The sequence below is a fragment of the Paralichthys olivaceus genome, chromosome 18 (assembly GCF_024713975.1).
Source record: "Paralichthys olivaceus isolate ysfri-2021 chromosome 18, ASM2471397v2, whole genome shotgun sequence".
Taxonomy (NCBI): domain Eukaryota; kingdom Metazoa; phylum Chordata; class Actinopteri; order Pleuronectiformes; family Paralichthyidae; genus Paralichthys; species Paralichthys olivaceus.
The window spans coordinates 2,641,949-2,659,148 of record NC_091110.1 but is presented as its reverse complement, the minus strand read 5'-3'; the positions used below and the strand labels follow the sequence as shown (position 1 = coordinate 2,659,148).

The 17,200-nt window shown below is 41.5% G+C and overlaps 1 protein-coding gene across 4 annotated transcripts in view; it reads right to left on the bottom strand.

Moving 5' to 3' along the window:
* LOC109625963 (seizure 6-like protein) overlaps window positions 1–17,200 on the bottom strand; it is a 60,861-nt gene that overhangs the window by 13,550 nt on the left and 30,111 nt on the right. For all 4 annotated transcript variants that reach the window (XM_020081587.2, XM_020081588.2, XM_020081589.2 and 1 more), the window contains exons 2-9: window positions 7,739–8,215; window positions 6,219–6,358; window positions 4,805–5,000; window positions 3,097–3,282; window positions 2,802–2,973; window positions 1,631–1,797; window positions 1,127–1,321; window positions 131–269 (exon numbers count right to left, since the gene is read on the bottom strand). In XM_020081587.2, the coding sequence (XP_019937146.1) occupies window positions 131–269; window positions 1,127–1,321; window positions 1,631–1,797; window positions 2,802–2,973; window positions 3,097–3,282; window positions 4,805–5,000; window positions 6,219–6,358; window positions 7,739–8,215 (1,672 nt within the window). The remainder of the gene's footprint in view (window positions 1–130; window positions 270–1,126; window positions 1,322–1,630; window positions 1,798–2,801; window positions 2,974–3,096; window positions 3,283–4,804; window positions 5,001–6,218; window positions 6,359–7,738; window positions 8,216–17,200) is intronic.

Genomic DNA, 17,200 nt, shown 5'->3' with positions numbered 1-17,200 from the left:
GTAACACAGAAATATCAATATGCACAACATCTGGACAGAGTGCTGGACCCTCCACTGAGCTCTTGGTCAGGACAAACTCTGAATCAGAGCTGACGTTTGGATATGAGTCTGTGTGTAGACGTTAACTCACAGTTGCACATCAAGCAGCACTCGTTTGTCCTCCCCGACATGTATCCTCCAGCTGCAGTCCTCCCCCTCTCCGTACCACTCTGGCCAGTTTGGAGACAGAATCACGCCTCCTGGACCAGTCAGGTCTCCTCCACACTGTGCTGCAGAGAGACAGGAGGAGGACAGACAACTCAATTACTGTATATAATTTAACTTAAAGGAAGTTAGTGGTGTGCGTTGACAGATGTTGTTTCCTTTGGTCAGAGTCAGGCTAGCTGCTTGCCCTTATTTTGAGTCTTAAGATAATCAAAAACTAAGCTAAGATAAGCCAAGATGAGATAAACTAAACGAACTGTCTCTGAGAAAAGCAAATAAGAGTGGGTTGAACGTGTTGAACTATTCCTCGGATTGTTTCAGGTCAAACACACTATGGAAACAAATCCTTATTACTTATTGAGAGGCACCTACACATGAATTAACTTGTCATATTCCCCAGTTCTTTCATGTCAATATGTTCCACCCATGAAAAAGGTTATTGTTCTTTGAGAACATTCAGCTCAGTCTTGCAGCAGTTTGTCAAATGTAATCAATGGATTTTGTGTTCATGGACAAGAATTAAACTATAAACGTGCACATATTACACCAAAATGTGACCTTACTATGGTTTATGATTAAGGTACCTACAGCACAGGGCAAATCCTGGTCTGGTTTAATACAGAGAAAGTTTGCAGTGACCCAACTAACACATTTAAACCAGGAACATAATTTTTTCTGAACTTTAACCAAAGTGTTTTTGTCGCCTAAATACAATTTGGAGTCTGGATTCAAACCCAGACTCTCACCGTTGTTCGTTCCTTTGTACATCTGTCATCCACCCCATCCACTTCCTTACGACTTCACTGCTGTTAATGAATATAGCACTAACACTTCCAAGTCAAATACACACGTTTAAAAGTTGAGCCAACTGTCAGAAAAAATGGAAACTTAGTGTATATGAACACGAATCACTATCAGTTACCTTTGCATAGCGGCTCTGTGTCATTCCAGTAGGGATCCCTCGCACTGATGCACTCAATAACAGGGGGCCCTTGCTCCAGTGAGTGGCCTGGGTCACAAGTAAACTGAACCACAGCTCCAACCCCATACAAGGGGTCAGAAGTGGTGAAGTTTCCATTCTGGAGGTACGGCTCATAGCAGTGGCCACGCTCAAAAGCTGCAGGAGAAAATGAGGAGGAAAAAAAGACCTTCCTTTGTGATACGTCAACAAACTGAAGTCAAATCAATAGATGTCATCTGTATTTCCAATTTCAAAGACGATTCCTTGGCTTTTATTTTTCTCTTTATTGGTGAGGATAGAAGTGTCCACAATCTAACACTGTCAACAACAATATAAGCAGCCTTGCATCCATCTCGGAAATATTTTCATTTAACTTATCATCCGGTAATTTTAGAAATGTATCAGTTCATGTATAAACTGTGCTGCAGAAATACACTGATTATTGTTGTGCCTACATTAGCATACCTTCATAGCGTATGTTAAATCCTGTGTTGTGGTTAGGCTGATCAGTGATGAACTGGATCCTCACAGCTGGGCCCTCACTGATCACTCCTTCAAAGGGTATCTGTCCACCGCGACCTGAGTCGAACAGCACCACAGAGCCGGCGTCCAGCCCGCTCCACAACACCAGCCTGCAGGGATGGAAAGAGGTGCGCATGAGTGTATGTGAAAGGGAAAACCTTGAAAAGCCTAAACCTGCTGCTGAGCAGGTAATGGTCTTTCTCTCTGAAAGCAGCTGCTGTTCAGCATAATAAACACAGTAGAAGAAAAAGAGGCAGACATTCCATGGCCTCCAAGTCAGCCTGTTGATATAACCAACCACTGTTGCTTTGCTTTTGCTTTTTCTTTTCAGTATGAGGACATCTTGAGTTGAACTCATGTTTTTTGTTTTCATATTTTTGGCAACTATGTATCTGAAAGACATATTTAGTCAATCCTTTCAATGGCAGGCAAACAAAAATCCTCTGGAGATGTAGGCAACCAGTGAAAGATCTATAGTTAAGAAGATATTGATACTGATATACAGATAAAGTAGTAAGAATGATCATCAGTGTAGCTCCTCATGTTTTACCACAAAGAAGGGCTGCACAATATATCTAAAGATTCCAGCATTGTGATATCAACATGTGCGGCATTTGAAGACCGCTTGAACTGCACACCCACCCACACAGCACATAATGATCTATACTTTTCTTAAATTAGTTACACATTTCTTCAGAGCAGCGTGCATTCATCAGCCCGGCCCACTCGCTCTTCCTCTCTCTCTGACACGCAGACACACGCCGACACACAGAAACACAGTGTCATCAGACATATCTGTAAATCATTTGTTCATATAAAACTATAGGAATCAAATTCAGACCAAAATTGCTGAAACTGATGAAATAACATTCAATGCAATTTTAAGCTGTATAGTGCCAAATCAAAACAAACAAGGCTATATGATTGAAAACCCTCCAGCAACATGTTTCGTTTTATTTGTTCTATTGTCACGTTGTCTGGATCTGAAAACACAACAAAAATGTATACCAATTAAAGTAAGGAGAATCAAAACCTTCAGATTTGTGGACCAGGTAGGTCACTGCGAATTCAGAGGAGACATTGTCCCATAAAACACGTTCATAGATGCCCTGACCTGTCAGTGGATCCCAAGGCCAGTCTCTCGAGGTGCAAGTGCAGCCTCTGGCCCTTTGGTGCTTCCAGGGACCAGGAGCAGGAGCAGTCCTGGGTAGCGTTTGGACCATGGTGGGGAGAAGGGGACAATACCCTCCCCACTGTGGCGTTCTTCACAGTCCCTCCACAAAGAGCTGCAGAGGAGGAGTCACTTTTACTTCACTTTCTCATTGAGGCCACAACTTTTTGCTGCATATGAAACTTTTCAAATCTTGCTCCACTTTGAAACCACCCTCTGCAGCTCTGCAACTACTCACCCCTGCAGCTGGGCTCCTTGCCGCTCCACACAGGCAGGGAGGCATTGAGGCAGGTGAGCTGCACCTCCCCCTGCAGGTGGTACCCCATATGGCAGTGAAAACGTGCATTGCCTCCAGGGAGCAAGTCCAGCACAGACACCTCCCCAAAATGAGGCCTCTTTGGCAGGGAACAGCTCAGCCTGAAGACTTTATACAGAGAGCAGGTGTTGACAGATGCTACGTGCTTTCTACTTTTATTCACAAAACAAAGGAAGGAGTAAAAGGATCAAATTGATTCATTATTCTCTTTTATTCAATTATTATTCAGTCAGAAAGCTACAGAAATAAAAATACCATTTATTTTCTGGATAGAGATTTTGATTATTAGCCATAATATTGTGACCATCCAAGGTAGACTTACCACAGCCATTATTGGTAACATTAAGTTTACCACAGAGGAAACATGATTCCCCTCCCTAACATATTGCATTTTTTAAGAGGTGAGGAAAAGAGTCAAAGGGGGTGGCAATGAGTACAAGTCAGGTCACGTACTGTAGAGTAGTGTTAGTGAGGGCCATCTTGTGGGATCCTGATGCGTGGTTTCTTCACTCATAATTATGTACACAGTCTTCTAGCTTTCCTTTTTTTTCCCATTTTCCTATATTTAGTTTGTTTTGCTTTTAATCAAATGTTTTATGGTCACGATTCATCTCAATTCACTTCCTGAACCAGAGCCATTGTTAAAGTGAGCGGCCACTGCTACGCTCTAAATGAAGACATCAGTATTGTTCAAACAAAGTAGGCCACATGTCAACTCTGCAGAGTCTGAAACTCAGTCATTCTCACAGGGCTGCTATAGGAAATACACAAAATAACAACATTACCACGAGCTCAGTCGAACTTTGTGTTTCGTGCTGCTTTGCATGTAACTCAGTGTTAGTATTAATGATGAATACTTAATCTATTCACTTCTTCCATTACATTAAATGCACATTATTTGTGTGACTTTTACAATTTGCATCACAAAAGCTAAATATTAATTATTGTTTATTAGGACAGAAGTGGCTAAATAAGCTTATAAATAAACGGCACAGAGGAATAGTGTGAGCTGATTGTTCTTGGTCAATTGAAGTTAAATGGTTAAGGAAATAACAATGTTTCTATATTTTAATTAAATGATCATAATTATATGCTTTTCTGTCTGTGTTGTCTTTATTCTCTTAATGCTCCTATTTGTATGGCTTTTTCCTCTCACTCACATTTTCCACCGTAACCATATTTTAATCTCAGTCAACACGTCCCTCTTCTGCTCTGCTACCTGCTCGTGATGTAGAAGGATTAGATGGCTGTGATTAATGGCACAGGTGGTTCTTAACACTATGATGCTTCCTCCTTTCCATATATCCTCAGTGGGCTTGTACGACCAAACACCCACACACACACACAAATTCCCCCATTCTCTGCCCCCCTAATGAGATGGGAGCCAATTAATCAGAGCTCTAATCAGCTAATTCACATGACAGATTCAATCACCATGCTAAGTAATACGATGAGAAGACTGTTGATCATGCCATTAGCTTGTATTCAAAGTACAAACAGTGCCTTAGCTCCTAATGACACATTTACACTTATTGAATCTGTATAGCGTATATAATGTGACAGACTTGAGTGTGTACACTCATGTCTGTGTGTGTGTGTGTGTGTGTACACATAGAGTGCATGGACTCACTCTGATAGTGCAGCTGGAAGATGCCCATGCTTCCCTCCGGCCCAGAGCGGTAGTAGACGGACAGAGTGTTGGTGGGACTGCGGATCACCTGACCTTCGACCAGCAGCGTCTGATTGGCCAAGACCAGCAGGGACCCTCGTTCATCTACGCCCCTGATAGAGAGCTGCTCACCCTCGGACAGGTTCACACTCTTCACCTGAACACACAGTGAAATATAACCTTAATATGTTTATGCATTTATGCTGGATTTCCACATTGCGGGGACATTTCAGCTGCTTCTTATTACTTCAAAGGACTGTTTGAAGATTAAGATGTAAAGTTAATTTTATAACTAGGTTCAAATTAGGGCTGGGATTAGGCATTTATAGTTGTATGCAAAATGAGGAATATTAATTACTAACCAAGTAGGGAGCCCAAAGTTTTACACATTCCACAATACACTCCTTTAGTGTAGATTTACTTTTTCAATTTCAGAACCATATGTGAAAAACACACATGAGCTTATCAGAATGTTTGAGGACAAAAACAGTTATAATGGTTAAGGTAAGCATTATGTTGGTGAAGGGCCTCAAAAGTCTAGAGAGACAATTATAGTATTTTTTTGCAGAATTACTAAAGTAAGCTGCTCTCTTAGATAAATAAAATCAAGAAGAAATGTATAATAAAAGGATAAATAAAATATCAAAACTCTAAAAGAGTGCTGACCCACAGTGAACAGTTCTGCTGAAAAGAAATGGCCCATGGATAAATATTACTGCTGACCCCTGCTGTGTCAGATTAAAGCCATGAAAAGAAAACAGAGAGCGAGAGAGAATGCGCGAGAGAGAGAGAGAGAGACAGACAGACAGACAGAGAGAGAAAAGCCCCCTTTACACAGCTTGTTCAAAGTTCAATGGAGGAATGTTGCACCTGTATTCCATCCTGCCACTCTGTATAAGAGGTATAAAAATGGAACTCAGGGAGTGTTGGGACATTGTTGTTGCAGCAGTAAGCCGGCAATGGAGGCCGTCACAGACCCAGATCGATTGCTGTGTGAATGGGAGAGCTAGCTTTTTGCAGAGTGGGATACTAATGCTATTCCAAAATGCCATGCAGTCTAAAATCACAAACCGTGGCGGTGATGTGGCTGCTTCGTTTGGTTCAGTGGAAACAAGCAAAGGCAGCTGAATGAGGGGGTCATCTTCACAGCAATATACAGGATCTGTGTTGAAAAAGGGGCTAAAGAAATAGAGACAGAGGGGGCAGTACCAGCAGCAGTCACTAGGAGGCAGAGTTCCCCCTGGGATCAGATCAGAGGCAGCCTCATGGTCACATAAACACAGCACTATGACTACAGAGTGATGTCCAGCATGATGAGCAGTGAGTCAGCTGACAGTGACTGCTGTCTAGTTGCTGTAACTGCCGATGTGCATACCTGCAGCTCCACTCCATAGCCGGTGTACACGGTCACTGTGTAGGTGCAGTGCAAGAAGGTACCATCAGGCAGAGGGGGGTCATCCAAGGAGTCTATGTACCCCTCCGGGTCTGACAAATTCACCGTGCAGCTCTGCACAGCTGAGGACAGAGCAGAAGAGTTGATTTAGCACTGGCCTTTTTTCTTTTTTTCTTTTTTTTTACTGTACGCTGCCTTGTAATCCCTTTAATGTCAGCCTGCTCTGAAACTCACTGGAAATCCCTGCTGTGTATAATTAATGACAGAAATTAAAGGGATCAGAGCCACTGCACAGCAGACACAATGCACAGCGAGGACTGTTAACAGTGACATGAAATAAATAATCACATTCTACATTTTCTGTTTTCGTAAGATCAGCAATGGGGGAAGTATTCAGATCTTTAAGTAAAATAATTCAGACAGAGGCCTTATCTCATTATGTCATCTCCTTATAGACAATGACATGAGGCATGATATATTAAAACGTATATTTACAAAATATGCAGCTTATTAATTTGCTGATTGAACGAAAAATGTGTTTGTTATGAGGTTGCTACAATGGAAAAATCCAATCCCAGTAAATGTCCTGTAATCCAAATGTACTCCAGTAGATCTCAGAAGTAAATATTGCACTTGATTGTAAAAAGTAACTAATTACAAATGAAATCATAAAAAAATAACATGAGCAAATTCTTGAAAACGAGTAGTTTTCCATTACATTGTAATACTGGATTATTCTCACTGAGGCTTTAACACAAAGGCATGGGGCGGCTGCGGCTCAGGAGGTGCAGCAGGTCATCCACTGACCAGAAAGAGGGCGGTTCGATCACAGCCTTCCCCATTCCACATGCTAAAGTTTTCTTGTGTGTATGTGTGTGAATGGGAGAATACTGTGTGGAGTTTAATATGTTATTATTAATACACCTCCAAAAGTATTCAGGCTTAATCTACTAAGTAACCTTTTGGGGCTGTTCCATAGGAAACTAGTCATTTGAATGATACAGCTGGAGGACAATGACATAAGGCATTATGTGTAATATCAAAACTTATATTTACAAAATATGCAGCTTAATAATTTGATGATTGAATGACAAATGAAAAGAAAAGTTTGTTATGAGAGCTCAACAGGCTGCAGCTGCAGCAAAAACACTATGTTGGGGTTCTGTCTTCTTTTGGTCTCAGTTTTGAAACCACATGGTGCTAGATTAAAGTCAGTGCAATTCATCATCTGGGGACAATGAATATTGTTTTAATTTACATTTTTAATGGCGATCTCTGAAACAGTTGCTCAATCTCGGTTAAAGTGGTGGACCGACCAACAGTGGGACAGACTGTAGCTTTCATCATGTATCTAAAAATTGTCATTTCCTCCTGAGAAATAGTGGACTAAGCGAAAAGTAGAATACAATTGAAATGTTAATTTCCAGCACTGTGTAGTGTGGTGCTTTGAATAAATAAAGAACAAGGTTATGACTTCAGACTAGATGATTGCCACTCCATACCTGATGAAAGTGTCCCTGTATCAGTGTCCACATCCTCAGTGTCCTCGTCCACTGTCGTGGCCACAGTGGTGATTTCAGCTTCTTCATCAGTAGTGTGTGTCTGTGTGTGAGGCAGAGGGGAGGGTGTGTCTGTAGGAGCAGGCTGGGTTGGATCGCTGCCTGGGCCTGACACTGCAGCTGATGCCAGGGGTTTTACCCTCCTTAGTAATCCCCCACTTTGATGCTCCAGGGAGTGACTTCCAGGGAGGGAGCTGATGCTGAGTCCTCTGCCCAGAAGTGGGAGCAGGTTCTGTGGCAGGGCAGAGGGGAGGATCTCCCCTTTCTGGGAGACAAGTCGTCCGTTTTGAGCGAGCACTGAATGCAGCAAACCTCCGGCCACGGCACTGGAGCTTTTAGCTTTGGGGCTGTTTTCCTTTGTGCTCCTTGGTGTCACCATCGGGGATGGAGTGAAGGGGACAGCTGTGGGAACTTCTTTATCTGAAAAGAGTCAAAAACAAAAGGATGAATGACTTCAACTGGCAAGACCAGTGAATTAAAAAGAAAAATCGTTTTAAAATTCCCTGGGAGTCTGTGGGTGGTTTTGATACTGTCTTGCTAGTCTTGTTGGGAGTGAGGTTATCTAGCAGAACAGCCAAGAATGCACAAATATGCACACAAAATAACAGTGTAGTGGAGAGACAGTTCAACATGACATGAAGGTGGGGGGGACTAAAAAAAAGAAATGCAGAGACAGGCAAACCACTCTGCCATGCATGCTAAACTGCCATCTGCAGCAGCTAGAACAGCACAGACAGCATTTACATACACACACACACACACAAACAGAAACACACACACAACACACCCCCTGTCAACGTACCCACATACTTTGCAGTCCAACAACAAGCAACCATACAGTATATACACCCCAGCAGAAAACATGCTCACGATACAGTCTCACATTAATCTACATTTCAGTGTCAGTTACACGCTCCTCGAGCAAGAAATGCAGGCCGGAGCTGTACTGCAGCTGTCGATTTATCAAGACGGAAATAAGTCAGGGGAAAATGTCCTCTCAGCGATGTCAATAACACAAGTGCTTTCTTCTTGTTTTTGTGCTTTTCCATCCTCAGACAGAAAATAAATAGCCGCCTTATATTTATGGATATATACTTGCATCACGCTCAGTGTCAAACCGCCATCAAGAAAATAATTTCAGCGTCTCACAGCTGGCAGTAATTTCAGCAGGAACTCATGAAGAAGATGTTACCACACACACATACAAACACACCTTTTCTTGATGTAGTTCTGCTGTCTGCTTTTTGATTTTCAAGTTGTTGACATTTAATTATGGTTTCACAAAAGTACAAGTGTAATATGCTCTTTCACAGCGAGTGTTACATTATATGCTGTTTGTCGCCTTCATGCTAGTGAGTCTTTTTACAGTGAGTCTTTTAGAAGTCAGCACTTCAAGGGCATTTTGACACGAAAGTCCAGACCGAAGTCCGAGACAAGTTTCATATTGATATTGATATTTGATCTGGTTAGTTTTGGTTTCACGTTGCAGCCCTACATGGGCTGTGTCAACATATTCATGACAATGGTTGGTTGGAAGACAGTGCCAAATGTCTTTTGTAGTAGTCTGGTGAAAATGAATGACACAGGTCATTTCATTAACTCCATTTCTACTGTTCATTTTTAGGACTAGTGGATCCAATCCCTTTGTAGAGTGCGAATTCAAACGAATTCAAACGAATTCAAACCCAAACCTGAGAGTTAACTGAGGATAAAGGTAAATCAGACTGGCTACTTATTGGCTTGAATGGCAGTACTATGAAATCATGAGGCCTTATCAGTAGATCAGACATCATTACCTCTACGCCTTGTCAAACTGAACACCTACACCAGTGGGATCAAACTCAATCACAGAGAGGGCCAAAATTACAAACTGGGACTACATCAAGGGCCAAACAGGGTAAAAATGTGTTAAACAGGATAGACAGGATATAAGTGCAAAAGAAAACATATTTAGGTAAGATACATTCTTCTTTTATGTACATGTGCCAGAGCCAGATGTTCGGCATCCTTTCTTGGCTGCCAGTTCATTAATGTTTGGGCTTAGGTTCTGTGCTGTGGAAACCCTCAGGATGGAGTGAAGGTGTGCATCAGTGAGATGACTCCTGTGTGAGTTTTTGTTCATCTTCATCACAGAGAAAAGCATATGGTGAAGTTGACGGGACACAGACAGCAGCACACAGGCACTGGGATCTCTGGAACACTGGAAAAATAATTTAATAACACCAAATACTCTGCAGGTGAGGAGGGGCACTCGATCCGTGTGTGTCTAGCCGGGCACCGTGGCTCGGCCATGTGGAGCCTGTGCACTCTGCCTGGCTCTCTGGCCAGAGCGAGATGGAGCGAGGAAGATGGAAGAAAAAAAAGAGAGAGAGAAGACTGAGAGACATGGTGAACATGGGATCTCTGGAACACTGGGCAAATAATCTAATATTGTCAAATACGAGTGAGTGGAGAGGAGCGCTCACTCCGTGTGCGTCTAGCCAGGCACTGCGCACCATGGCTTGGCTTATGAAGCCCATGCATGCCGTCTGGCTCCCACTCTGCGAGATGAAAGTAGGGCTCGCTCTCTCGTGTGCGTCTAGCCGGGCATTGCGCACCGGCGGGGAAAGATAGAAATATGATATTTTATCGCGGGCCGGATATAATTGTACCACGGGCCGGAAGTGGCCCACAGGCCTTGAGTTTGACATCTCTGACCTAGACTATGATATATTATTCTCGTAGTACTACCAGCGTCACCAACTTCCAGCAATTGGTCAGAAAGTCTGAATTATTCAAACAGTGTTTAATATCAATACTCACAAGTCACATCTCAGAGCTACAAGTGAAAAAGGAAAACTGTCACAGTGATTTGTGTGCAGTGCAGAGACAAAGTGTGAACTATGTTGTTAATAGAGCATGTCATGTTAATGTCACAACAACTTGTTGGCAGAGCAAATACTGACAGCTCCTCTGGTACCTTCATTAATCATTAAACTCTTCTGACATGATTCAATAGGACTTGACCTTCTGTGCTTTTCTACTCCTGGTGAGCTGCTCCATAAAATACCATCTTTCCACAGTGAGATCATTTTGAGAAGCCTATATCAGCCGACACTTTAACTTTAGGCACAGCTCCAAACCACATTTATACATCATCTCGGTGACTGTAAGGCCTGATGACATTTGATCTATTGCTAATATAAAGAAATATTGTTGACTGCAGCTTCAAAAGAGGGCAGGACCCCGGCTTCCTGTTTTTGTGATCACTGTATCTGTTCAGTGTCCACATCTGTGATTCAGTTGATTGAAAAATGATGGCTGTCATGACTATAATGACAAGCCCGAAGCACCAATTTGTGAGCATCAAATTGAGCACATGAGTCACAGGTACAAGTACCTCATCAGGCTCTTCAGTCAGTATTCATATTCATATTTTCATATTCGACTTGAAACGGTGTCATTTACACCATGTTTTAAGCCTAATCGTCCACCAGAAGGGGCTAAGCTATTGGACGACTCCCTGAAGGCACAACATCTGATATCAGCAGGCATTTAGGCTAAACAAAATGGTGTAAAAATGATGCCGCTTCAAGTCAAATATGAATATCGGGGCTTTCAGACACTTGGATGACATCACACGAGCAGTATAGAGGCATGTTATGTTTTTTCTGTTGTTTGATTATGTCTGAAGATTTGGTCACCAGTTGCTTCAGTTGTTTTGGATTCTGCTCTAACACTGTTTACCCCTGAAACTCCATTGACACAGTAGTGAGTAGATACTGAGTGAATTTTCATTTCTGGGTGAGCGATCCCTTTAAGATCTATGTATTATTAAAAAAAACATCTCAAAAGGGGAAGAACAAGAATCGGAAACTTCTCCTACTTCTTGTAGTTCCACTTTGGGTGAAATAACCCCTTAAGACTAATTGAAACAGTTTGTTGCCTGAGCAGCACATTTGTGCTTGTGTCAGCTTTAGAGTTTTAGCAATTTCAAAGAAGTGTCTGAGGAATTGTTGGCTGACAATCCTTTGTCCTTAATTGGTCTCCAGTGTGTGTGGAATTTGCAATTACTGTGCCTTTGTTTTGTTGCACGCATCCCAATTACCTGATTTATACTAGTGGGTCATCATATGACTTTGAACTATTAACGTCATGACGTGTTATGAGAGAGACACATGGATACAAACAGATCAGCTCAGACCTGATGATACGCAGAATCACAATGAGCTCATCCCACTAAGTGCACCACTACATTTTAAAGGAGAAATCAATAAGCTCGGCTATAGAGAAATATAAATTTCCAATGTATCAGAAAAATGTGCAGACAGTTTCAATGGCTGTGCTAATACCTGAATAATTTGGTTCAGTCATTAAGTAAATAATCAAAGCCCAGATGTTGTGAAGCTCATTAAATCACAGACTGTGTTTAAGACCAAATTCCCACATCGTAGTTTTTAAGATTAATGTGCACCATTTAGTTCTGATGAGCCGTGTTGATGTGTGCTGACAGACTTGTAGCCCTTTCGAAGTCTGTATGAGGGAGGCGAACACCACTGTGACAGTGACAGTTTGATGGGGCATTTATCTTTTTTGAAAGATTGTCTCCTGGGTGACTTGTCATGTAGCACACAGATCAGGTTGAAAAATGTTTGATTTAATGAGAAGAAAAACAACTAAATGAAGAGGCTGAAACTAGCAGGAAATAAACATTGTATCACAGTGGAAACCTTCCACACTCAGTTACTCTGTGGATCTGGATATGAATTCTTACTTTAAACCTCATTTTAACTGCTAACACAAGGAATGAGAAACCAGTGCAGTCGATTTCAGTGATCAGCATCCGCAATCAGAAGAGAGCTAATAATTCATTAAAATCAGGCTCTGCTTGTTCTCCACTAAACTGCCGGAACTGCAGTATTCATGAAGCTCATAGAAGAGCAACTGGAAAAAAAACAACACAAGCGAGGAGCAACAAGAAATGGTAATGCAGGAGGATAATAGATCCGAATGTTGGGCAGAAAAGGTTATATGACACAACTGGGACGAGCAAAGAACCACTGAGCAGATTAGACACTTTAAACCTAATAATGTGGGACTGTCGCCATGGCTGGAACGACAGATCCTAAGCACTGGCAGAAACCTAAGCTCCCTGCCTGAGTGGTCAAAGATAAACTGCTCAACACTGCACAACAGATCACAATTGGATCTCATCTGTTTGGGCCATGCAAAAAAAATAATCACAAAGAGCTTATTCTATCTAAATCATTATCATCATTAGAAATCATTACTCGTTTCATCTCAAAGAAAGCACCCTCCAAAACGGCTTGCTTATATCCACATTCAGCAGCTACTAAGCAGTGTGCTCTTCATAGGGCATGGTGTGCCTATCTCATGGTTTTGGTGAAATATGTGTCTCTGTAACTGTTAAAAGCTGTAAAAGGTTCCCCAGCTGCTCCTGACTGTGTCTATCTGCTGTTTGCTGTTGGACAGGTTGTGTTCAGAGGCTTTTTACTGTATAGGGGTCTGCCTTTACAGTACATGTGATGGAGATATGAGTAATCGTTTTGACTGTCAACTGATATATACTTTACACTGTCTTCTCTGTCAGAGGCATAAAATATGGCAATGGTCTGCTATCTACTTTGCAGAAAACTGTCAGAAATTACCATGGGACAAGGACTCTTCTTCTGGGCCATCGGAGGTGGTGAGATAGCATGGATTATTCTTGTGCTCTGTTTGCTCCATCTCACAACACCATATCTGCTTAAACTTTGTTTTGGGAATTTTTCCTTAGGTGACCGGGCAGAACGGACTATATAAGTTGATGAACTGAGGGTTTTGGGGAGTCATTTTGTTTGTATTGGTATATTGCTTGTGTTTTGTTTGCCTTCAGTTTTTTAGTTTTTAAGTCGTCCATATGGGACCAGATACTTTATTTTCTGCAATACAAACCAATAATTGCAAGCCATCTGTGTCAATTTCATTATTGTATATTGTTGTTTGTATTCCAATCGATTAAGGTAACCAGGTCAGCTGGCGGCTTCTTTCATTTATATGGAGAAAATACTGCATCTCTTAATTTAATCAAATTTGTTTATCTGGCACATTTTCAGCTTCTCTTTCCCTCTGTTTCTCCTCTCTCTATTTCTGTCCCCTATCTCATCCTTCTCCCCATTTTTCTCCTGACAAACCAAACGCTTTACTGTTCCCAAGTGTTTGGTCATCATGGGAACTGTTTGGTTTCTCTTTTACAATTGTAAGGACACTCTGTAAAGTGCCTAAAATCAAATATAAGTCCCAAATGAATACAGGGAAGGACAATATTAAAATTCACTTAATCATTGTTCAAATCAAACTATGCATCAATGAATATGCATACAATTTAAAACAATGATATAATTAGGTTTATATATATGGAACCCAAATGAAACCTGTGTAATGCTGGAATTTAAATAATGCTAAACATGGGGGATATCCAGTGTCTGTCAATAGCATCAGAGTTCAACTTAAATATTTCTTCCAAACTTATATTGATATTAAAATTAAAATTAATAATTATTCCAACATTCTACCTGTAAATCACTATCGGATTGAACTGTTGAATAAGAATGAGTTTAGGTGTTACAGCTACTTGAGTAAGTTTGAATGTGAGCCTCCATCTGGTGAGAGTATATCAGGGTAGTACTTGCCATAATGTTAACAGGTCAGGCTTTTTACACATGTGGCCTAAAACATAACATAAAAGTGCGTATGAGAAAGGTTACCAGGTTGAGGTGCTCCACAGATATGTGCCTTTTGGTTTCGGTAACCATTGATGTGTGTCGTTTCAAAGGCCTTTGGTGTTGTGTGGGGACTCCCCTGGGTGCAGCGATACCAGGATGACCTCTCGATCACAAAGCGAGATGAAAGAGACAGCGTGCAGGTTGGTGACAAGGGTTTTATAGACAACAAGAATGTGGGCTGTAGCTCACAATAATTGTGCCTATTTCAGGACATCAGCAGAGTGCCTAGACAGTTCTATTGATTCTGAGAGTCTCTACACAGTCCAATCTGAGGTGATAGCCACATCAAAAACGAGACTTCATTCTTTTCTGTCGAGACTGGCATTACTGCAGGATTATAAAGGTGCCATATTCAGATGAAGTGTTACAGTAATGGAACAGATTCTGCACAATGAAAACATATGCAACATTTGAAATTAACAGCAGCAATAACCAAGGTTTTTAAATCAACAATGGCATAAATGTCTATATGTTATGGAAAAGGATTAATTCTTAATTCTATCAACCCTCTCTACAGCTGAGAGTAAATACTAGACTCACACACCATTCCACAATGAATATCAATTAAGTATGAATAAGTTTGAAAGAACAATGTGTTTGCACATAATCTTTGTTGGAACAGTGCAATACAACTCAAATCCATCCATGACGGACAAGTAGATTTTGTTTTTTCATTCATATTGGACTTTTTTGGCAAAAAACTGACAGACAGAAAAAAATACATAGTTGCACTCATATACAGTGGAAAAAAGCCTGTGGCGAGTCTCTGCTTGAGTGATAGATTTCAGGAGGTTTGCTGTGCTGTGTACTGCCTACGCTTTGCTTCAGTGTACGCAGTTTTAAACTGCAGATATTGAACAGTTTTATCAATCTTGTACATTTATCAACTTGCATGGCTCTGCTCACACTGTGGCATTTGTTCACCGAGTCGGATGTTCAAAAAATCTTTTAATCAAATGAGCTGTATCGGGACATAGAATAAACAAGTAGCCATTCTGATCTTTGATTGCTTGTGTATGGGATTTTTGGCAATCTGGCAAACTGCTTTCAGCTTCTCAAGTGTAAAAATTGGCAAATGTTTCACAGACCAAAGGAAGAATTTGTAATCAAGAAAGTATTTGTTGAATTAATTTATTCGGAAAGTTATGAATAGTTGTTGCCTGAGCCACAACATACAAACATTTCCTGGTAGCCTGAGCTTCATCGAGGCCTGCACCATGACCAGTCAACTTGACCAGCTATAAGGAATCAAACAGGAACAAGTTGATGAACCGCTCAGAATCCATGTATCATCTGCTCATTCTCGCTGCAGTGGAAGAAATGATGTAGCAACCTAGCTAGCTCGCTTATACTGCAAGACAATCAACCAAAACTTCTGCCTTATAGGTGATTCCATCAGCTGTAAAATGCTGTGTTAAGCTGATCGCTACATTCACTGCTGCTGTGCCACAACAGTATAGACTCTACTTGTAAACTACCATTAGAAACTGGAAAAAGTAGAAAGTCTGAGTCTAAGCAAGCCCTAGACAAGCTAACCTCAAGCGACTTGGATGACAATGTCACCTTTTCTGCTGAAGACAGGGAGATCCTGCACCTCATCCCTAATCGACTACAAAAGCTGGAACTCTTAAAAGATTTAAAATATGATGTCTTTGCACTTAAGCTGTCGGTTGAGCAGAGGAAAAAACTTTGCTGAAAGAAGACGTTTCCAACCAGGGAAGAATAAATCTGGTGAATGAAAATGCAAAACTCAAACAGATTTTGTAACACCCCCAGTACCGACACTCACCAGAACATTCATGCAGTAACTACTTGGCAGCCTCCCTGTTAACTCAGCATATTTTCAGACTTCACGTGATCCCCCAGGACATTGTGTCTAACAGGGGTCCTCAGTTTGCTTCTCAAGTTTGGAGGTTTTTCTATCAGGCATTAGGGGTGTTGGCCAGACTCTCCCCCAAACCAACGGCCAGACAGAGTGGGCGTATCAAGATCTGGATCTCCCCGCTATGTCACTTGTCATTATCCTGTCTCCTGATCTACCCATATCTTGGGGGGTAGAATAGGCCCACAACTCCCTGGTCTGCTCCGCCATAGGTATGTTCACCATTCATGGCTTCAAAGGGTTTCCAACCTTAACTGTTTGCCGCGCAGGAGGCAGGAGTTGGTGTTCTCTCAGTGCAGGAGCATCTTTGTGGTGTCTGCTGAGTTTTGGCGGCTCTCACCCATACCACAACATGCAATCAACGCATGGCAGATCAACAATCGATCAAGATTGTTTTTACTGTAATGATATACCATGAAGCCAGGACTGCATGAGTTTACATACTCTTCTCAAACCACTGTCTTGCTCTGCTCCAAATGCAGACTGAGAGAGCGATTCCTGGGCACATGTATCAAAGCGCGACAAGGGGGAGCTGTAAAACATGAAAATACTCGACATATGAATATAAAAATAAAGATACATAAAACATGAAACTATTTGTCTGTAATGACAATCTTCTAACAATATAAGAATTTGAATATTAAATACATCTATACAAGTACAAGAAATCCATACTTGTCCCTCCTCATGGAACATCCCACCTGATTGGTTGGTGAGGACCAGACTCTGGAGCGCTGGCCTGTATGGGTTAGCCTTTAG